Source organism: Podarcis tiliguerta, assembly GCF_965153285.1.
Source record: "Podarcis tiliguerta genome assembly, chromosome: 9".
Classification (NCBI taxonomy): Eukaryota; Metazoa; Chordata; class Lepidosauria; order Squamata; family Lacertidae; genus Podarcis; species Podarcis tiliguerta.
In genome coordinates this window covers 3,356,749-3,379,763 of record NC_139542.1, presented here as the reverse complement: position 1 = coordinate 3,379,763, position 23,015 = coordinate 3,356,749, and the positions used below count along the sequence as shown (strand labels likewise).

Sequence of the window (23,015 nt, the reverse complement as noted above, 5' to 3'; positions counted from 1 at the left end):
AATGTTGTGTGGTTCACAATAACACAATACATTAGTTAGTCTTTAAGCTGCCCAAATAATATGTATTGTTTTTGCTGCAGAAAGACTAATAAGGCAACTCTGAAGATGTTGTTATAATGCTAATTCCTTCATACCTGACCTTGATTGTTTAAAGCAGTTAAGGAATCACGGTTTCACTGCGTGTGTGTGTGTGTGTGAGAGAGAGAGAGAGAGAGAGAGAGAGAGCGCATATGTACTTTGCTTGTTGAACTTACTTCATTCTGGGAGTCTGTTCGACTCCAGGAACCATTTCAAAACCAAGGTACAGCTTTCAATTGGCTGCAGGAGTGTCCTATCTGCCATTGGAAGCCACGGAAGCCGTGTCGGAAGTTTGGCATCCAAAAAATGTTCGCAGACTGGAACACTTACTTCCGGGTTTGCAGTGTTTGGGAGCCAATTTGATTGGGAGCCAAGCTGTTCAACAACCAAGGTAATGTACATTATAAAAAGGCTTGAGGAATGTACATTATAAAAAGGCTTGAGGAAATGATTTAGGAGCAGACATAGTATAAATAGTTTTGTTTGAGTAACCTTCCCTCTATCTTAGGGAAAGGTAAAGGGACACCTGACCATTAGGTCCAGTCGTGGCCGACTCTGGGGTTGCGGCCCTCATCTCGCTTTATTGGCCAAGGGAGTCGGCGTACAGCTTCCGGGTCATGTGGCCAGCAGGACTAAGCCACTTCTGGCGAACCAGAGCAGCACACGGAAATGCCGTTTACCTTCCCACTGGAGCAGTACCTATTTATGTGCTTGCACTTTGACATGCTTTTGAACTGCTAGGTTGTGTTCAAATGCTATGGCAGCTTCTTCAGTTTTGCCTAAATTTGTTGAGCTTTTTGAGCAAAAATGCAATTTTTTTTAATAAAAAAAATGGCTGTTTTGTGTTATTGGGGGGGGGGATGGCAAAAACAGCACTTCCAACATAGGCTGCCATACACACGGTTTTTCCTGGACATTTGTCCTATTTTGTGCCTGGTCATTGCTGTCGGCTGCAGTATTCCATATATGTCCGGGTAACCCTATGGCAATCCTAAGCTAACTTCACAGCATGAACTTTGGCTCAACTTTAGATAGCATGATAGCTGCATAAGTTTGCATGAGACTTCCTGAAATGGTTTACTTCCAAACTACAAAGGTCAGGTTCATGTGCTTCTCCACAAGTATGGGCAGTAAAACACGGGGTTAGTTACAAGGTAGTAAAAGTTCCTGAATTATTGATACCGGAATTCAAGAGTGGCTTGTGAGAACCATGTGGCATGAGCTGGAGCAACCACCTCCAACCTCTTTACACACAGAGCTTCTCAGTAGGCTTGGGGGTGGGGGGAAACTGTAGGCTTGATTACCTATTTCATCCCAAGGTAAAGTAAGTGGACAGAGGTAAGCCTGGCCGGACAACTTAGCTATGGTATTAATTAACCCATTTATGCATTAATTAGAGTTAAGCATGTTGGTTAGGAGGCTGCTTAACCTACAAATGATCCATCTGAACAGGGTGACTGGGCAGTAAAATGGCAAATGTATTTCAGTGTAAGCATGTGTAAAGTGGTGCATATTGGAGATTAAAGTTTTTAATCTCTTTTATCTCAATTAATCTGGCGTTGGAAACTTCGGGGGGGGGGAGTGCGTTTTCACACAGTGCACTTAAACTTCATTCCCCCCCCCCACAAGAGGAAGGGGTGGCTGCCATCTTGGATGGTTTTGAAAATGATGTTCTGGCCCTCACTGGATGAAGAATTGGAACTTGAGGTATGGCTTCTGTCAAAATCATTCATGCCGAGATCAGTGCAGTACACAGGTGAAAAAAGTTCCAAGACTCGGCAGATGTGACACATGGCTAACAAGCTAAGACCTTGATCCAACAAGCAACCCCCCCCCCGCCTTATATGAAAGCAGAGTAGGCACAAATTTAGCACTGCAAACAGGCAAGCAAACAGGAACTCGTTCTGGAGGGCTGGACCTGATCTCTCTGGCATCTCCATGACCTTGGTGAGAGTGGCAGCTCTGAACCAGACTGAATGCCCAACTCCTGCTGAGCGGATGGGCTAAGGGCAAGCTCTAGCAGCACCAGAGGGGGGTCAGGATTGGAGGCGAAACTGGCACAGGAGGTGTGGGTGGAGGGGGTGCAACATGTCTAGGTGACATATGAGAGGATAGAGTGGAGCACTGGTACTCTCCTCAGGATCTAACTCCCTCCCAGGGTGATGCTTCTCTCTTGAGGATCAGACAAGTCCTGCTGGTGGGCTTCTCAATGAGGCGTCTGAATGGTCGCTGTGAAGACAGAATTTTGGACAAGATTGTTTGACCTAGCAGGAATTTTTTATTGTTCTTTTGAGAGATATTTTTCATGCATGCCTCTCCCTTAAACAGCAATCCACCTTTCTCAGTGAAACCCTCAGCGGCACCATCACCGCTTGGCACTGCTTCTTACTTGCCTTGCGTGAAGTCATCCACCTCCGTCTGTCTATGGAACTCCAGGGTTTCTACTATGGGAGCCGCTGCGAGCTGTAACTGTTCTGTGGTTAGAATATGCCTCAGCCTGGGATCTGCCTCTCCCCCCTGATACTCAGGCTTCTGGGAAAGGGCATCTGCCCTTTGGTTCTGGTGCCCTGACAAATACCGTATTCTGAAGGTGAATCTAGCAAAGACACGCGCCCATCTGATTTGCCTCTGGTTTAATTGCCTCCCTGTTTGTCAGTACTCTAGGTTCTTGAGGTCTGTGCACACCTTCACTTGCACTCCTATGAGAAAATGGCACCATGTTCCCAGAGCTTCTTCCACAGCGAGAAGCTCCCTGTCACAAATGGTGTAGTTCTGCTCTGAAGCATTAAACTTCCGGGAGTGGAAGGCGCACAGTCTCAGATCTCCGTATCTGTCCTATCGTATCAGCACCACTCCCAGAGCTCTGTCAGAGGTGTCTGTTTCCACTACCATCGGCCGATGTGGATCTGTGTGGGCCAAGTACACTTCGGAGGCAAACATCTCATTGATCCTCTTGAACCTGTCCTGCTCTTCCGTTGTCCAGTGGAACAGTTTCTGGCCTCTCAAGCAGTCTGTGAGGGGAGTCATGAGCCAAGAATATTTGGGCATAAACTTACAGTAATAATTCGGAAACCCAAGAATCTCTGTAAGTCCTTCTTGGTCTTGGTCTTCTGCCAATCTAGCACTGCCTATACTTTAGCCTGGTCCATGTGCATACCTTCAGGCGAGATGCGATACTCCAGGAACTCCATTTCCTTCACATGAAACTGAAACTTTCCCAACTTTGCATAAAGGCGGATGTGCCCTCATCCTATGCAACACATCCGTGACATGCTGCACATTCTGTTCTGGATCCTCTTAGTAAATTAGCAGGTCATCAAAGTAAGATAACACTGTCAAATCCAGCAATCCTCCCAGCACGTGGTTTATGAATGCTTGGAAGGTTGCAGTCCCTGATTGCAACCTAAGAGGCATGACTAAGACAATTGAGCTTTGGAATATGGAATTTACGGACTTTGTCGGCTAAGACAGATAACAAGCATCCTGAACGCAGAACTGCCATCATTGCAAGAGAGCTGTGACGTGTTAACGGATATTGCAGGGCTTCAAGAGATTTGAGCAGGTAAAGGACAACTGCAGGAAGAATAAGGAGACTACACATTCTTCTGGAAAAGTCTATCTGAGCAAGAACATTGAATACATGGGGTAGGCTTCACTATCAAAAACGGTCTTGTGAAGTTCCTGTCAGAAGTCCCTACCGGCATTTATGAGCGACTCTCAACCCTTCAAATAAAACTCACCAAAAACCAACAGGCTACTATTATAAGCGCTTATGCACCAACACTGGATGCCGATGAAGACATTAAAGAAAATTTTTACTCTCAGCTGGATACCGTCCTATCAGAGACACCTAAGGAAGATAAAATTATCCTCCTGGGTGATTTTAATGCAAGAGTTGGGTGAGATTTTGATCTGTGGCCTGGGACTATTGGGAAAGAAGGAATTGGCAACAGCAACCAGAACGGAGTCTTAACGTTTGATGATAAGCGCAGCGCATAACCTTGTTATTACCAACACACACTTTCGACAGAAAATAAATTTAAAACATCATGGAGGCATCCTCGGTCAAACCATTGACACCTCTTAGACTATGTTATTGTCCGTGCTAAAGATCGCCATGATGTGCTCTGTACCAAAGCTATGACGAGTGCTGCCAACTGCTGGACAGATCACTGACTAATACGCTCCACGGTGACTATCAAGATTATACCTCAACGCAGGCTTCAAAGAAGAAAACCAAGGCGCAAAATGAACACTCAAGCCCTTCAAGATCCCATTAAGTGGGATTGCTTCCAAATGACTCTGAAGGACCATTTGCTTTCAGAATTCCCTGATAACATCGAGAAACACAGGACCAAGCTAAAAACATCCATTATTGCAGCCTGTGAACAAACTATTGGATACCAAACCAAGAAACACCAAGACTGGTTTGATGAGAATGACAGTGAGATTGAGCGCATGATTGACAAGAAAAGGAAGACCTTTCAGATCTGAAAAAGAGATTGAAACTGTGCCACTAAGGAAAAAACCTATGCCATCGCTAAGGGTGAGGTTCAAAGAAGAACCAGAGAACTAAAAAACACCTGGTGGATAAAAAAAGCTCAAGAGATCCAGCACTTAGCCAATACTCATGATGCACAGAGTTTCTTTCAAGCCACAAAGACTATCACAACATATGCCCCCAATGCTCAGCAGACGGTATCACACTTCTAAAAGATAAAGAAGCTATTGCACTACGCTGGAAAGAACATTACCAACATCTCCTTAACCGTAACTCCCCCGTAGCTGCTGAGGTCCTCTCACAAATTCCACAAAAAGAAGTTAGAGATGAACTTGCAGTATCTCCAAATCTGGGAGAGTTCTGTACAGCTATTAACCAAATGAAAAACAACAAAGCCTGTGGACCTGATGGGACACCTGACAAAATCTTCAAAGTGGGCAGAATTGAACTTACACAACAACTTCACAAGCTCATCTGGGAAAGAGAAGAGATCCCAGCAGACTTTAGGGTTGTCAAAATTATCAATCTCTTTTAAAAAAGGTGGCAGACCTGATTGTGGAAACTATTGAGGCATCTCTATTAGATGTGGCTGGCAAAATTCTTGCAAGGATCTTAGCAAACCGTGTGTTAACAATATCCGAGGGGACCCTTCCTGAATCCCAAAATGGTATTCGGCCTTCTAGGGTGACAGTGGACGTGATTTTCATCGCTCGACAGCTTCAAGAAAAATGAAGAGAGCAAAACCAACCCCTGTATATGGCGTTTATTGAACTGACTAAGGCTTTCAACGGGGACGCGGGTGGCGCTGTGGGGAAAAGCCTCAGCACCTAGGGCTTGCCGATCGAAAGGTCGGCGGTTCGAATCCCCGCGGCGTGGTGCGCTCCCGTTGTTCGGTCCCAGCGCCTGCCAACCTAGCAGTTCGAAAGCACTCCCGGGTGCAAGTAGATAAATAGGGACCGCTTACTAGCGGGAAGGTAAACGGCGTTTCCGTGTGCAGCTCTGGCTCGCCAGAGCAGCGATGTCACGTTGGCCACGTGACCCGGAAGTGTCTTCGGACAGCGCTGGCCCCTGGCCTCTTGAGTGAGATGGGCGCACAACCCTAGAGTCTGTCAAGACTGGCCCGTACGGGCAGGGGTACCTTTACCTTTAAGGCTTTCAACACTGTAAATCGTAATGCCCTGCGGACTGTCCTTCTGAAAATTGGCTGCCCAAATAAATTTGTAAACATCATTTGGCTCCTCCATGATAATATGACAGCAACAATCGCAGATAACAATGGCTCTCAAAGTGAACCATTCACAGTGGGATCTGGTGTTAAACAGGGTTGTGTTATTGCCCCAACTCTATTCATTATTTTCATTGCCATGAACCTATACTTTATCGAAGGGAAACTCCCCACCGTAGTGGAAATCATATATCGAACAGATGGAAAGCTCTTCAATCTGAGCAGGCTGAAAGCAAAGAGTTAGGTTACTGCAAATTCCGTCATAGAGCTTCAGTATGCTGATGACTTCTATTTGCATTGTTTCTCTCCCCCAACATACTACCTCGATTGAACTATACACATTTTCGCACACATAATTTCACCCATACATCTCCACATATGCAATAACACTTTCCCAGTATGTGAATATGCAGCACGCACATACACACACAAAACCCATGTAGAATCTTCATCTATAGTGGTGTGCATAGATGTAACCATTCTTTCTCCCTATATCCATTTGGGTAAAGTGTCATGTGCAAAGCAGCCCTGCATTAAGAAAAAACCATGCCCTTCCTCTCTCTCTTACCGTGACTTACTACACTTTGATCTTCCTTCCTCCTATTTACTCCTATAACTGCATTGTACACTGTGTTGTTGTCGTTTAGCCGTGTCCGACTCTTCATGATCCCCTGGACCCGAGCTCACCAGGCACTCCTCTCTTCCACTGCCTCCCGCAGTTTGGTCAAGCTCATGCTGGTAGCTTTGAGAACACAGACCAGCCATCTCGTCCTCCGTCGTCCCATTCTTCTTGTGCCCATCTTTCCCTGCATCAGGGTCTTTTCCAGGGAGTCTTCTTTTCTCCTGAAGTGGCCGAAGTATTGGAGCCTCAGCTTCACGATCTGTCCTTCCAGCGAGCACTCAGGGCTGATTTCCTTCAGAATGGAGAGGTTTGATCTTCTTGCAGTCCATGGGACTCTCAAGAGTCTCCTCCAGCACCATAATTCAAAAGCATCAATTCTTCGGCGATCAGCCTTCTTTATGGTCCAGCTTTCACTTCCATACATCACTACTGGGAAAACCATAGCTTTAACTATACGGACCTTTGTTGGCAAGGTGATGTCTCTGCTTTTTAAGATGCTGTCTAGGTTTGTCATCGCTTTTCTCCCAAGGAGCAGGCGTCTTTTAATTTCGTGACTGCTGTCACCATCTGCAGTGATCATGGAGCCCAAGAAAGTCAAATCTCTCACTGCCTCCATTTCTTCCCCTTCTATTTGCCAGGAGGTGATGGGCCCAGTGGCCATGATCTTCGTTTTTTTTGATGTTGAGCTTCAGACCATATTTGGCGCTCTCCTCTTTCACCCTCATTAAAAGGTTCTTTAATTCCTCCTCACTTTCTGCCATCAAGGTTGTGTCATCTGCATATCTAAGGTTGTTGATATTTCTTCTGGCAATCTTAATTGGTCTCTGGTTCCTCTGCCCCTTCAAAATCCAGCTTGCACTTCAGGGAGTTCTCGGTCCACATACTGCTTAAGCCTGCCCTGTAGAATTTTAAGCATAACCTTGCTAGCGTGTGAAATGAGTGCAGTTGTGCGGTAGTTGGAGCATTCTTTGGCACTGCCCTTCTTTGGGATGGCCACTGCTGACTTTTCCAAATTTGCTGGCATATTGAGTGTAGCACCTTAACAGCATCATCTTTTAAAATTTTAAATAGTTCAGCTGGAATATCATCACTTCCACTGGCCTTGTTATTAGCAGTGCTTTCTAAGGCCCATTTGACTTAACTCTCCGGGATGTCTATTGTTTTCGTTTATTTCTTTGTATTGCTTGTTTAAGAAGGCCTTCTTGTCTCCTTGCTATTTTTTGGAAATCTGCATGTCACTATCTCCCTTGCATTTTGCTTGCCTTCTCTCCCCCGCTATTTGTAATGCCTCGTTGGACAGCCACTTTGCTTTCTTGCATTTCGTTTTAATTGGGATGGTTTTCGTTGCTGCCTCCTGTATAATGTTGCAACCTCCATCCATAGTTCTTTAGGCACTCTGTCCACCAAATCTCAATCCTTAAACCTGTTCCTCACTTCCACTGTGTATTCATAAGGGATTTGATTTCGATTGTATCTTACCGGCCCAGTGGTTTTTCCTGCTTTCTTCAGTTTAAGCCTGAATTTTGCTATAAGAAGCTGATGATCTGAGCCACAGTCAGCTCCAGGTCTTGTTTTTGCTGACTGTATAGAGCTTTTCCATCTTTGGCTGCAGCGAATATAATCAATCTGATTTCGATGCTGCCCATCTGGTGATGTCCCTGTGTAGTCGTCTCTTGCGTTGTTGGAAAAGAGTGTTTGTGATGACCAGCTTGTTCTCTTGGCAGAACTCTATTAGCCTTTGCCCTGCTTCGTTTTGAACTCTAAGGCCAAACTTGCCAGTTGTTCCTTTTATCTCTTGATTCCCTACTTTAGCATTCCAATCCCCTATAATGAGAAGAACATCCTTCTTTGGTGTCATTTCTATAAGGTGTTGTAAATCTTCATAGAATTGGTCAATTTCAGTTTCTTCAGCACCAGTAGTTGGTGCATAAACTTGGATTACTGTGATGTTAAAAGGTCTGCCTTGGATTCATATCGAGATCATTCTATCATTTTTGAGATTGCATCCCAGTACAGCTTTCGCCACTCTTTTGTTGACTATGAGGGCCACTCCATTTCTTTTACGGGATTCTTGCCCACAGTAGTAGATATGATGGTCATCCGAACTGAATTCACCCATTCCCGTCCATTTTAGTTCACTGATGCCCAGGATGTCAATATTTATTCTTGCCATCTCATTTTAGACCACATCCAACTTACCAAGGTTCAGGGTTCTTACATTCCAGGTTCCTATGCAATATTTTTCTTTACAGCATTGGACTTTCCTTTCGCTACCAGGCATATCTGCAACTGAGCGACCTTTCGGCTTTGGCCCAGCCACTTCATCAGCTCTGAATCTATCTGTACTTGTCCTCCGCTCTTCCTCAGTAGCATGTTGGACGCCTTCTGACCTGAGGAGCTCATCTTCCAGTGTCATAGGTTTTATATGCCTGTTGTCTTTGTCCATGGAGTTTTCTTGGCAGGGATACTGGAGTGGCTTGCCGGTTCCTGCTCCAGGTGGATCTTGTTTGGTCAAAACTCTCCACTATGACCTGTCCAACTTGGGTTGCCCTGCACAGCATAGTTCATAGCTTCTCTGAGTTATTCAAGCCCCTTTGCCACGGCAAGGCAGTGATCCATAAATGGGAATATATTGTGAGCATTTTCAAAAAGAAAAGCTTTGAGTTCATTTGCAAATTGACGTGCTCCTATCTTCTGCCTCCTTTTAATGGGAGGAGCTCAAGCTTTCTGAAATATGATTTAAAAGGCAAATACATAAAAACCGCACTCAGTTTGACCTCGTTAAGCCTTGTGGCCAGCGAGAACAATTTTAATGCCACAATGAAATAATTCCCTTGGGAATCCTGGCTGGTTCCAATACTATCAGTTGTTTGAGACCTATAAAAGTGACAAACGAAAAGGCTTTGCGCCAGAAAGTTCTAAATTTGAATCTGATTTGGTGAATTCTAAATCCAAAACTCTGTCCAAAATGTACTGACTCCTCCTTGGCTGGGAAGTCAAGGAGGAGGAGGTCAAAGCGGCAATGATAAAATGGGCCCAGGATTTTGGGCATGTTATATATATGCATTAATGGGAAAACTTGTGGAAGGTGAACTGGAAATTCACAGCGTGCTATACCCTGAGATAGAACTTCCAGAAAATATTTCATGGGTGGTATCTGACACCCTGGAAGCTCTCTAAAATGTACAAAAATGTCTCCAGCACGTGGTGGAGATGTAAAGAGGAAATGGGCACAATTTTTCATGTGTGGTAGCGGTGCAGGAAAATAGAGGTGTTCTGAGAGGACATTTATTCAGAGCTTAAAAGAATGCTAAATATAGCTTTTTAAACAACAACAACAACAGCAACAACCAGGTAGCCTTCCTACTGGGGATCATAGATCCAGATATTCCCAAAAATGTTAGCGAGATCTTTCTTTATGCCACAGTTGCCGCCAGGATGCTTATTGCATCAGATTGGAAAAGTGACAATGTTCCTTCTAGGACAGAACTGATTCAAAAACAGGTTGAATACTCGAAGTTGAATAATTGGAAAAAAAGAAAAATAAACCAAAACATTTATTCATTTCTAAGTGGGAAGTAGTTAAAATATATTTGAAAAATAATTGTCGCAGTCTAAACTCTGTTGTAGGGGATGCGGGTGGCGCTGTGGGTTAAACCACAGAGCCTAGAGCACGCCAATCAGAAGGTCGGCGGTTCGAATTCCCGTGACGGGGTGAGCTCCCGTTGCTCAGTCCCAGCTCCTGCCAACCTAGCAGTTCGAAAGCATGTCAAAGTGCAAGTAGAGAAATAGGTACCACTCTGGCGGGAAGGTAAAAGGTGTTTCCGTGCACTGCTCTGGTTCGTCAGAAGCGGCTTAGTCCTGCTGGCCACATGACCCGGAAGCTGTACGCCAGCTCCCTCGGCCAATAAAACGAGATGAGCACCGCAACCCCAGAGTTGTCCAGGACTGGACCTAATGTTCAGGTGTCCCTTTACCTTTTTAAACTCTGTTGTAGCATTCGAATAAAATCTGTAGTAGTTGGTAGTAAGAATCAAGACCACAGATAATTAAATATTTACTTATACTTTATTTATATTTCTGACAAGTTTTGGGAAGAAGTTAATAATGAATATGTGAAATATGTGAAATATGGAGTAGATGGGAAGTTGTATGTAAAGAAAGAAGATATTCTTTATTCTGCTTATTAGATTTCCCCCTTTTTTCTATTAGTTGATTTGTTGTGTACTTTTGTATGAATGAATGATGAAGACTGTTTCTTTTGTTTCTTTCAGTTAAGCTAATACAATTTTAAAAAGAAAAGAAACATACATGGGCTATACTGAATTCTTCCACACTTTATTTCACTGCCCAACTAAGCCTTTGCAGGTGTAAAACAATGGCTCTTTTCCAGCCTCGGAATAGCAGGATTGACAAGGTGGTATAGAGTGCAGATTATCAATTATTTCATCCACTTTTTAATAGGTTTCCTTTTGCAGACGCACCGTTTTAAGCCTTGGCACAAAACATCATGCCAACACGAATAAATATGATCACAGCCCCTTGTGATGATGACACAGTTGGTCGAATCTGGTTTTGCAGGACCTTTATTTCTTGGACGATTAGAATCCCAGTAGCTGAAAAGGAGAGGAGAAACTACTCAGTCTGAATACTTATTTTATTGTGTACCTCTTAGAATCAAATACTTGCCTATCCTCCAAACACTTATTGATTATTTTTGCAGTAACCCAGAGGAGTAACATTCAGAGAAGAATTCTCTTTTGGTCTAGAGCACTCCCCTGCCTCTCTGCCCTACCCTGTAGTCAGAGCTTACAGACTTTCTGCACTACCACCAACACCAGATGAGTCTCATTTTATTCCCTGTATCAAGAAGTTTGTAATGATTGCTTTTTTATGTTTTGATATATGCTGTGAGCTGCCCAGAGTGGTTGGGGGAAACTAGCAGATGGGTGGGGTATTATTATTATTAGTGTCTGATTGGAATGCAAATCATGTGCTAGCCTGCAGAAACATGTACATCCAACCAGCACTTATTGGGCTTTCCTCAGGAAAATACAGTGGTGCACTGCAAGACGAATGCCGCGCAAGACGGAAAACCCGCAAGATGAAAGGGTTTTCCGTCTGCAGAGGCGCTTCGCAAGACGAATTTCCCTATGGGCTTGCTTCGCAAGACGAAAAATGACGAAAATATTCGGGGGGTTTTTTGCTCCAAAACCCCTTATTTTGAATCGCTAAGCTGCTAAAAGCATTTTAGCAGCAAAACCGCTAATCCCCCCCCTTAAAAAGCCGTTTTTAGCCCTTAAAATGTCAATAGCGCTAATAGCGCTACTCCGTCAATGGGCTTGCTACGCAAGACGAAAAAACCGCAAGACGAAAAGACCCGCGGAACGGATTCTTTTCGTCTTGCGAGGCACCACTGTAAGGGGGAAAATATTCTTATAGGCAAACCCTATAAATTAATAAATGGTAGGATTTTGATTATTTGGAGTTTTGAAGGGAAGATTGCAGGCCAGTGGAAAAAAGAGGTTAAGCCTCCTTTCCAAGGCAGTGCCTCAACTGTGACAAAGTTGCACGGTGTGATGGCCTGGGACTCGGGCTTGGACTCAGAACCAGAGGAGTCTCAATCTGCACCGGATCCTTTGCCTCAGGCGGCATCTGAACCTGGTCTGGGGCCTGATTCTGAAGAGCCCCAGTCTGCACAGGTTCTCCTGCAACAAGCACCAGCTGGGCCAAGTCAGGGCCTGAGCCTGCCCTGGCTCCAGATGCAGGGATAACCGTGTTGCCTTCAGCTGGGCCATCACTTACTGCTGCTCCACTACCAGTTGGATCAGGAGAGGCTGAGGTGGCCTCTAGGTCCATTAACCCACGGACATCTCCTGAGATGCAGAGACTAAGGTCTGAGAGAATGAGAGACCTGAGTACTCGCAGGAGGAGTTCTTTCCTTTGGGCGAGACAAGGAGGTGAGTCACCGGGGGATCAGGACCAGCTGTTACCCTGACAAAGATAAAAGGATGTCGGACCCCGCCCCAGGTTGTGGGAGCAACATTGCTGTTTGCTAGAACCTGCCTGAGACCCTGAGCCTGACGTTGCCTGGTTTCCTGCCTCGTGTCCTGCCTTGGCCCTGTCAGACTGATTTGGAACTGGACCTGGACCACGTTGCTTGGGTTACCCCCGGGCCCAGCACACACAGCTTACAGAGAGGGCAATCCTAATACACTCCTTTGGCAAGAGGACGGTCCTAATCAGGTCCACCAGGCAATTTGATAGTAGCATTTTCCAGTCTTTGTCTTTTGTCCATTCAGTGAACAAAGCAGGAGAAGGTTGTGGGAGGGGTGTCTACCATTGGCAAGTGCCACAGCTCAGTAGCAGAGCATCTGATTTGAAAGTAGAAAGTCATTTTATGACTTACTAAATGTGTGCTCTATGTTTGTTCTAGGGAAGTTGGAAAGAACGTTTGAAAGTGGGATACTTTGGAGTACACTGGAAGGAGGACATTTTTAAGGGTTTAAAGCCCACATTTCCACAGTTTTCTTTGTTGTATCTTTTGCTATCTTAAATCTCTGCTGGGGTTCTCTCATCAAAGAGTACTCACCCCACACTTCGGTCTTGGCTTCCATGATTCCCAACACTCAGAGTGTGGGCTGACTTTGCACTCTGATTGAAGCAGGGGTGTCCAAACATTTTTCTAAGAGGGCCAGATTTGATGAAGTGAACGTGCGTGAGGACCGACCAAAGTTGTTGTCTTTTTTTTTGGATTGAAGTTGTTTAGCTTTTTTTAGGATTTTACCCGAGAAAATAAACTGCTGCATGGGCCATATAAAACTAACCGGCGGGCCAGATTAGGCACCTGGGCCTGACTTTGGACATGCCTGGTAAAGCATCAGAGAAGCTTGAAAAGCAATTGCTTTGGTGCACCCCAGGTCCCTTCCCTCTGGAGTGCTGGAGGAGGCGGAAGGGTGGTGGCAGCAATGGCCAGAGAATAAATCCCACTGGTTGCGCTGCAGGGTTGTTGTGCTGCAGCTGGGCAAAAAGGTGGTGTGAGAGGCTCATTTAATCACACCTTTCCTGGCTGTGGATTTTGTTCTTTTCCATTTTAACCATGTGCAATTGTTTTTGTATTTTGTAAACCACTTTGAAGCTCTCTGGAAACGAATTGGTCTATAAATTAAACCATCATAAAGAACAATACAAACACAGAAACATCTTGGCTCTCTTCAAATACTTATTGGTTATGAAAGTTCCCAGATGAGGAGGAGTTTGGACTTACACTTTATCCAGGCGAAAGCCCTTTTGATAGCAGCGCCAATCTGAGCCTACCATGTTAATTCCAATAAAGTAATCGGTCGGTCTGGGCTTCACTACGGATACAGCAAAGGCCTACATCACAGAAAAGAAGAAAGTCTAGATAAGGGGGAAACGAAGGAGCAAAAATGCCTAGGTCTTGGTCTCATTGAGGAGCAGGAAACTTTAGCTGGCAGAAATGCAATGGGCAGATTGATCACCAGAACAAGCGGGTTTGCGCATGTAACACCAATCAGGGCCCAATTGCACTGGCTGGTGATCAGTAGTCCAAATCGAAGTGCTGGTGTTGACCTATAAAGCTTTACATGGCTGAGGATCCAATACCTTAAGGATTACCTCTCCCCTTAGGAACCCGCTATACCCCGTGCTTGTCATCTGAGGCCCTTCTCAATGTCCCAGAGAGGTTAGAAGGATTGCAAAAAGAGAAGGGGCCTTTTCTGTGGTGGCTCCCAATTATGGAATGTTCATCCCAGAGAGGCTTCCCTGGCGCCATCATTTCATGCCTTTAGGCATCAGGCAAAACCATTCCTTTTCTCCAGGCTATAAAGTAATCTATAGCCTGTAAAAGTGTGGGGGAGACGACTGTTATTATGATGATTGTTTTATTATTAATAACCTGTCTGTTAGTATGCTTTTTTCTTACTTCATGGCAGAGTGGGGATTCAAATCCCGGTTTCCCAGGTCTCATTATTCATGGTCTCCCCATACAATTGTATCCTGAACTATTGTGTTTCCATCACTGAAAAATATGTAATTTTTTAAAATGTTGTACACCACCCTGGGTTCTTATGATAAAGGAATAAATGGAATAAATAAATACTAATACTAATATGCCACCTTTTCCTCCAAAGGAGCTCAAGGTGCTTAATGCCCTTCTCCTCTCCCCATTTGTCCTCACGACAATCCCGTGGCGTAAGTTAGGATGAAAGGCAGTCCTGACCAGTAAACTTCATGGCAGAGTGGGGATTCAAATCCCGGTTTCCCAGGTCTCATGTCTGTCCCTTATCAGTCTCTACAACCACGGCAGAAGTCACACTCCTCCATTATCCCTTAAGAATTTATTGCATGATCTGCTCACCTGCTCCTCATCACTTTCAACACATAACAATTTTGTATCGTATTTCATCCTTTCGCAGTATTGTATGCACTGTTTCCAAGTCCTTGGGGTGGCAATGAAGTCAAATATATATAGTGCTCCATGCCAAACAATCCATTCCTCACGTAACCTGTGGTGAATGTCACCTTTGAGCAATGCCCAGAATGTGAGAGGAATAAAATGAGAGACAGGACAAGTGAGGTTGTAGTAGAAGCCAGCTTGTAGGAGACTGCAGAGTTTAAAACACTGATATTAGGGGGAACCTTGGGAGCACCTTGGGTGGGGGAACCACCCCCACTGAAGAAAATCTAGCATTGTCCTCAAAGACCCACTAGGACCCACTGGCTACGCACTTAAAGGATAAAGTTGCTCAACTTCAGAGTGCATTTGTTTCTCCAAATGTTGCATCTCTAGTTGAAGAACCCAGTGGCTCTATAGAGGATGTTTAGTGGGATCAGTTTCACCATATGCAATTAGCTGACATGGAGAAGGTACTGGCAGCAATGCATCCAACCCCATGGCCCCTCAACTCCAATCCCTCCTGGCTTACCAAATCTATCAGAGGGGGCTGACTGGTTGGGTCCAGATTGTGGTTAATGCTTTGCTGCATGAGGGGGTGGTCCCTGCTGCATTGAAAGAAGCAGTGGTGTGACCACTGCTAAAGAAAGCAGCTCTGGCCCCTTTGGATTAGAACAGCTATGGGCCATTGGCAATGTTCCCTTTTGGGGGAAGGTAGAGGAGAGGGCCATGGTAGATGCCCCAATGGCTAGAAGTGGCTTTTACCAGCTGCAGCTGGTTCAACAGGTCTGGTCATTCCTGAACCAAGATTCCTTGCCACAACAGTTCATACTTTGCGCAGTTCAAGACTGGATTACTGCAAAATGCTCTATATGAGGCTTCCCTCGTGCTTGACCTGCAGTTGGTGCTGAATGCTGCAGCATGATTGCTGACAGGAGTGAGGCCTTGTCAGCATATAACTTCTTTCTTCAGGGATCTGCGCATAGCATATTTGGTCTGAGAAGTACCATTCATTTCCTTCCCTCTTTCTCTTTTTGCACCCATTAAAAATTCACTAGCCAGATTTCTAGCATGGAAAGGAGGACATGTGGGGACTGGTCATTGAGTCATGAGTCAGGTTCAGTATTTGGCCCTCAGAACAAATGCCTCAACAGACATGCTAATGCACCAGCTTGTTCCTCAAAGGACTATGGAATTAACCAGACATCCGTAATAATAATAATTGTAATAATAATAAGAAATATGTATACCCCGCCAATCTGGCTAGGTTTCCACTGTAATGGAGCTGTTGCCCTCAACAACATGGCCTTTTGACTGTGTCCATACTATTTAAAATCCTGTACCTGATAGAGAACTTGTACATAGTACACAGAGAACTTGTGACCTTCCCTATGTTGCTGGTTCGCAGCTTGAGACCGTCACCCTGTAATTTCACAGGGAAGAGCCCTAGTGGGCCAGAGCTAGTATGCTCATCCCTACAGCCCTCTGCGCATGTGCTCACTTAAAGCACCTGAAGAGAGCTACACATTCTCTGTTTCCAGCTGTGCGAATCTGACTGATATTTCAAAACGGGATTGGCACCAGAATGTGCCATTCTAGCCTGTAATGGAAAAGAGAAGTCCATCCCAATGGTTCTGAAATCGCCTATTACCTCAAAGTTTCTGGCACCTTGACCTTGACCGATAAAAGTGGTTTCTGAGTAACTTACTAATAGCCTGCTGTAGTTCACTGATTTTCTTTTTCTCTTCGGATATTGCCGCAGATATATTCTCAGCTTTCTTGAATTTTGTGATATCTAAGAGAGTGGCAACAAATGAAGTCGGGAGGAATCTCAAACAGCCATGTACAGATACTGAAAAGCTATGTTTCTCAAGATCCAATATTTTTCATATATAGGAACCTAGGAAGTTGCCTTATACAGAATCAGACCATTCATTAATCTAGATGAGAATTGTCTATGCTGTCTAGCAATGTCTCTCCAGCGCTTCTGAAAGAGGTCATTCCCACCTCTGCCTGGAGATGCTGAAAATTGAACCTGGGGCCTTTTTTAACACAACAACAACAATGGCATTTGCACGTCCACTGAGCTGGAGTCCTTTCCTGGAGCTTCTGGATAGCTCAGTCAGTAGAGCATGAGACTCTTCATCTCAGGGTTGTGGATTTGAACCCCCCATTGGGTGAAAGGTTCTTGCACTGCATCGGGTTGAGCTAGAAGACCCTTGTGATCCCTTCCAACTCACCCATTCCTCTTCGACTTCCCTGAACTGAGTAATGAGAAGAAATGGTGGGCTGTGGAAGGAGCTCCTGCGCAGACAAAAAGTAACATATGACTTACCATCTGCCTCAAAAAGATCCGGAAAGGTGTCTTCTACCATTTGCAGAATCTTTGTCGTTCCTTCTTCAAATATGGCTCTCCTTTGCACTTCCTTAACATCTAAAGGTGATGATGGGGAAAGTTGTTCAACACACGTGGGAGAATAGCTTTGCTTCCCCCAGCACCCCTTTGGAAGGGATTAAGTTGCATTTGGAATGAGACTTCTGTCGTATAAGTTCCAATATGCAATGTACTTCCCAAAATTCGTAGAGGAAGATTTTCCCCTCTAGGAAGGTCCATTTTCAAGCCTCTAGATCTAATTTAGAGTCCTTAGCCCAAGATCTTCATAGATAGATAGATAGATAGATAGATAGATAGATAGATGAATGAGTGTGTGTGTGTGTGTGTGTGTGTATTCTGAATTGCAAAGGTGCCGGGCCCTTACAGGAGATGGACATGATGGCTACCTCATTTTGACAAGGAGATCGAGACCTAGAATCCCCTCCTCCCTCCACCTGACCCTTGACAGAGGTGTTCTCCAGGACGTCTGTGGGTACTCCAGCCTCTCGATACGCTTGGGAGTTGAAGAAAGCATTTCATCCTTGGGAAGCTCTCCTTCCCCCAGAGGTGAAGCAACCTGCTCTGGTACTCGGAGCGGCACTCGTCCCAGGGGGTGTGGAGTGCCACCCATGGGGGACGTCGTGTGTGTCCTGGAGGTCATGGAACGCGTCTGGGGGCATGGAATGCCACCCATAGGAGTGGTGTGCTTCCCAGGGGGATGGTTACCCTTGGGATCAGTGCACAGTGAGTAGGGCTCACCCTGGGAGACACTGCTGATTGGGGGTCGGCATTTTGTCCTCCCCCCTTTGGAATGACACCCACTGCAGCTGTCCGCCCACCACAGAATGCCCCTGCCTCCCCCTGACTGAGTCTCTTTCAGTAGCAGGATAGCTGCCGCCAGGTAGGCTTGGCTCGGCTGACCAGGGTTGGGTCTACCCCACTCTCACAGTCCAGATTTGTCAAGAAAGGAACAGCTGAATGCACATATTTACGCTGGGCCATGAACATTAGGAAGGTTTTCTACAGGCTTCCAAAAGCAACAGTCTGGCCCCCAACCTGCTTCATCCGTGAGGTAGTGTAGCTGCTTTGGGTACTTCTACGATTTGAGGACCCTAGGCTGCAACAGGTGGTAGAGGTTGCAGGGTGCTCATCCAAGGAAGGGGTTAGTCGCCTGAGTACAAAGGAGCAAGGCACATTCCAGAAGAACTCCTACAAGAACCAGTTGGGAAACGGCTGGTGCTGTGGTCTAAGCAACTGAGCCTAGGGCCTGCTGATTGGAAGGTCGCCGGTTCGAATCCCCGTGACGGGGTGTGCTCCGATTCCTCAAATGTCAGCTGCCTCAGCCAGTAAAGTGGGATGAGCGCTGCAACCCCAGAGTCGTATGTGACTGGGCTTAACTGTCTGGAGTCCTTTGCCTTTTTTAACAAACCAGATAAAAGTCTCTGAGCATTTCTTCAGGGACAACCCTACGGTGCCACTGGTTTCAATGGGAGAGAGTACATTAAATGTTTATCTCACCAACTGAAATCAGGGGGTGAAAGGGCTTAGTGGAGACCAGAACCTATCCTTTCCTTTTAAAAGTCTCCACTGAAATGAAGCAAGCAAGAGTGAATTGTAATTCTGCCCTTTACCCTTTTATATTTTCCTAGAAGACTGGAACTTACACAGATAGGTCAGCATTACTGCCCCTATAACGGAGCCCATCACAAGCACTGCGCCAACATACAGGGAATATGAAGATTCGAAGAACTTTTTCACTTTTTCCTGCCAAGGTTTTAGTTCTCCTTGATGGACAGGAGGAGAGAAAATTCTGCTTTAGCCATCAACAGACAACATCCCAGTGCCACCCCAGTCAAGAAATTTCCCATAATCTCTGACAACCCATCTAGATCAACACATGGCAGTCAGCTTCCTAAACCCATGGTGGGGGGTTGCTCCACTGTGAAATGCTAGGGGGCCAGACCCTTGGAAGGTAAAGTGGATGAAGGAATCTGGCATGGGAAGTATTGCTTCTTGAAGATAATTTTCTGCCCGTGTTCCCTGTCCTGAGGCCTCAGGAGCATGAAGAGACATCACCCGGGACCAGACGTACCTTGGTCTGACCCAGCAAGCTCTTGCTATGTTCTCATAGAATAATAATGAATAATAATAATAATAATGAATCTTTCCCCAATGTGGGGCTCAAACCCATGACCCTGAGATTAAGTGTCCCACTCTGCCCACTAAGCATAATGTTCTTATAGTGAAAGGTAGAGCTGAGCTGAGACTTTACATCGAGATGTTGATCCTCAACTAGCAGAGTGGATAGGACACCCTCAATGTGTCTGTTACCCCGGCCTGGAACAAGGACACAGCACACTCATGGGAAGATTGGGGTTGTGGAGTTCCATCTGGCTGCCCTCCATCTAGTAAGTGGAAGGGGCTGCAGCAGTGGGTGGGTTGTAGTGAGGGCGAGGGCCCATCAAGGACAGCTTTCATTTCAAGCTGGGGCTTTCACTGCCAGCAGCAGATGGTGGACACAGTTCAAGTTCATTGCTCCTCAGTTGGACTTGTCCTCACTCTGGTCTTCCCCATCATAACTTTCCTTTACTGTCCCTTCTTCCTCCGTGTTCTAATGAGCATACAGACCTGGTGCTTTTGCGGCCTTGTCTCCTGCGGGTGGCTCAGCTTTCTCCGGCTTATCTATATAAAGACAGCATGAGCATAGTAATGTTATATGATGAGATGAGATGATCAACATAAAAAGAAACATCGAGGAACAGCCATAAATATCTCAGCTCTGTCAATTGTCTACAGTACAATGTACTGGAGGGAACATATCAAGTCAGCAGATCTCTGTGTTCCTGTGAAGAGAAAATAGTAACCAAAGGGACTTACCTGGTGGCTTTTTAGGAGCCATTGAACTGGTTTCTTACTTTTTTCACAACCTGTGGGAGTATAAAGTAGACAGTGAAGTCAATGGCTTACTTAAAAGCAGAGTCACAATGGGCAATTCATAGGCAGTGTTGCCATGGAGACCCTCTCCCAGTTAATATAATTGTTAGAGGGAGTTACTGTAAAAATGCACTTACCTGCATTTCTTATCCCTCTGATCTACCTCTCTACAACCCCATTATAGAACTCTGCAGGCATCTTTTAAAGTGTTGTGTGGTTCACAGTAACCCAATACATTAGTCTTTAAGCTGCCAAAATAATATGTATTGTTTTTGCTGCAGAAAGACTAATAAAGCAACTCTGAAGATGTTCTTATATGGCTAATTCCTTCCTACCTGACTTTGATTGTTTAAAGCAGTTAAGGAATCACGGTTTCACTGTGTGTGTGTGAGAGAGAGAGAGAGAGGGAGGGAGAGAGAGAGAGCATATGTACTTGTTGATCTTACTTCATTCTGGGAGTCTGTTCGACTCCAGGAACGATTTGAAAACCCAGGTACGGCTTTCAATTGGCTGCAGGAGTGTCCTACCCGTCATTGGAAGCCACGGAAGCCATGTCGGAAGTTTGGCTTCCAAAAAATGTTCGCAAACTGGAACACTTACTTCCGGGTTTGCAGTGTTTGGGAGCCAATTTGTTTGGGAGCCAAGCTGTTCGACAACCAAGGTACCGCTGTAATGTACATTATAAAGGCTTGAGGAAATGATTTAGGAGCAGACATAGTATAAATAGCTTTGATTGAGTAACCTTCTCCCTATCTTAGTTGTGTTCAAATGCTATGGCAGCTTTATCAGTTTTGCCGAAAGTTGTTGAGTTTTTTGAGCAAAAATGCAAAAAAAGAAAGAAAGGCTGTTTTGTGTAATTTTGAGGAGGGGGAAATGGCAAAAACAGCACTTCCAACATAGGCTGCCATACACCCAGATTTTCCTGCCTATTTGTCCAATTTTATGCCTGGTCACTGCTGTCAGCTGCAGTATTCCGTATATATCCGGGTAACCCTAAGGCAATCCTAAGCTAACTTCACAGCATGAACTTTGGCTCAACTCTAGATAGCATGAGATAGCTGCATAAGTTTGCATGAGACTTCCTGAAATGGTTTACTTTCAAACTACAAAGGTCAGGTTCATGTGCTTTTCCACAAGCATGGGCATTAAAACATGGGATTAGTCACAAAGTAGTAAAAGTTTCTGAATTATTGATACCGGAATTCAAGAGTGGCTTGTGGGAGCCATGCAGCATGAGCTGGAGCAACCACCTCCAACCTCTTTACATACTGAGCTTCTCAGTAGGCTTGGGGGGGACGGGACTGTAGGCTTGATTACCCATTTCATCCCAAGGTAAAGTAAGTGGACAGAGGTAAGCCTGGCTGGACAAATTAGCTATGATATTAACCCATTTATTCATTAGAGTTAAGCATGTTGGTTAGGAGGCTGGTTAACCTACAAATGATCTCTCTGAACAGGGTGACTGGGCAGTAAAATGGCAAATGCATTTCAGTGTAAGCATGTGGAAAGTGATGCACATTGGAGATTAAAGTTTTTAATCTCTTTTATACCATTAATCTGGCGTTGGAAAGTTTGGTGAGGCGAGTGCTTTTTCACACAGTGCGCTTAAACTTGATTTCCTCCCCCCCCACACACAAGAGGAAGGGGTGGCTGTCATCTTGGATGGTTTTGAAAATGATGTTCTGGCCCTCACTGGATGAAGAATTGGAACTTGAGGTATGGCTTCTGCCAAAATCATTCATGCCGAGATCAGTGCAGTACATAGGTGAAAGAAAGTTCCAAGATTTGGCAGATGTGACACATGGCTAACAAGCTAAGATCTTGATCCAACAAGCAACCCCCTGCCTTATATGAAAGCAGAGTAGGCACAAATTTAGCACTGCAAACAGGCAAGCAAACAGGAACTCGTTCTGGAGGGCTGGACCTGATCTGTCTGGCATCTCCATGACCTTAGTGAGAGTGGCAGCTCTGACGAAGACTGAATGCCCAACTCCTGCTGAGAGGATGGGCTAAGGGCAAGCTCTAGCAGCACCAGAGGGGGTCAGGATTGGAGGCAAAACTGGCACAGGAGGTGTGAGTGACGGGGGTGCAACGTGTCTAGGTGACATACGAGAGGACAGAGAGAAGCACTGGTACTCTACCATAAAGAAGGCTGATCACCGAAGAATTGATGCTTTTGAATTATGGTGCTGGAGGAGACTCTTGAGAGTCCCATGGACTGGAGGAAGATAAAACCTATCCATTCTGAAGGAAATCAGCCCTGAGTGCTCACTGGAAGGACAGATCGTGAAGCTGAGGCTGCAATACTTTGGCCACCTCATGAGAAGAGAAGACTCCCTGGAAAAGACCCTGATGTTGGGAAAGATGGAGGGCACAAGGAGAAGGGGACAACAGAGGACGAGATGGTTGGACGGTGTTCTCGAAGCTACCAGCATGAGTTTGACCAAACTGCGGGAGGCAGTGGAAGACAGGAGTGCCTGGCGTGCTCTGGTCCAGGGGGTCACGAAGAGGCGGACATGACTAAACGACTAAACAATAACAATGCAGAATTCTTTTAAAATTCAAATTTACTAACTTGGGGGACCATCCCGCCACATTCCATGATAAGACCTTCAATGTATTGTTGGCGACAATTGTATTGTTGGCTTGCAGAATTCCTTATTGGAGTTATAACTTCATAGTCAAACAAGACTTGAACTTCATGTTTTCCCCAGAGGTTTGCATGCCATTGGGTGTGTGATGGCCTGGGAATCTGATTCAGAAGCTGAACCTGAGGAATCCCAGCCTGCACAGGAGTCCCCGCCTCCAGGACCGGCTGAGACGGGGTAGGGGCTTGAATCTGAAGGGCCTGCACCTGTGCCAGAT

At 45.4% G+C, this 23,015-nt stretch overlaps 1 protein-coding gene across 5 annotated transcripts in view; it reads right to left on the bottom strand.

The window, feature by feature from the left end:
• The window catches only part of LOC310657683 (uncharacterized protein), a 37,957-nt gene extending 17,808 nt beyond the window's left edge, over positions 1-20,149 (bottom strand). Inside the window, exons 1-8 of one of the 5 annotated variants that reach the window (XM_083398765.1) lie at positions 20,094-20,149; positions 19,845-19,898; positions 18,881-19,000; positions 17,178-17,276; positions 16,551-16,637; positions 14,807-14,970; positions 13,694-13,803; positions 10,749-11,042 (exon numbers count right to left, since the gene is read on the bottom strand). In XM_083398765.1, coding sequence (XP_083254891.1) covers positions 10,868-11,042; positions 13,694-13,803; positions 14,807-14,970; positions 16,551-16,637; positions 17,178-17,276; positions 18,881-19,000; positions 19,845-19,898; positions 20,094-20,115 — 831 coding nt within the window. In that variant the 5' untranslated portion in view covers positions 20,116-20,149 and the 3' untranslated portion in view covers positions 10,749-10,867. Of the gene's footprint in view, positions 1-10,748; positions 11,043-13,693; positions 13,804-14,806; positions 14,971-16,550; positions 16,638-17,177; positions 17,277-18,880; positions 19,001-19,575; positions 19,698-19,844; positions 19,899-20,093 lie in introns of those variants that run through there. The other 4 variants (XM_083398767.1, XM_083398769.1, XM_083398768.1 and 1 more) reach the window with 4 other exon arrangements.
• Between the last annotated feature and the right edge of the window lie 2,866 nt (positions 20,150-23,015).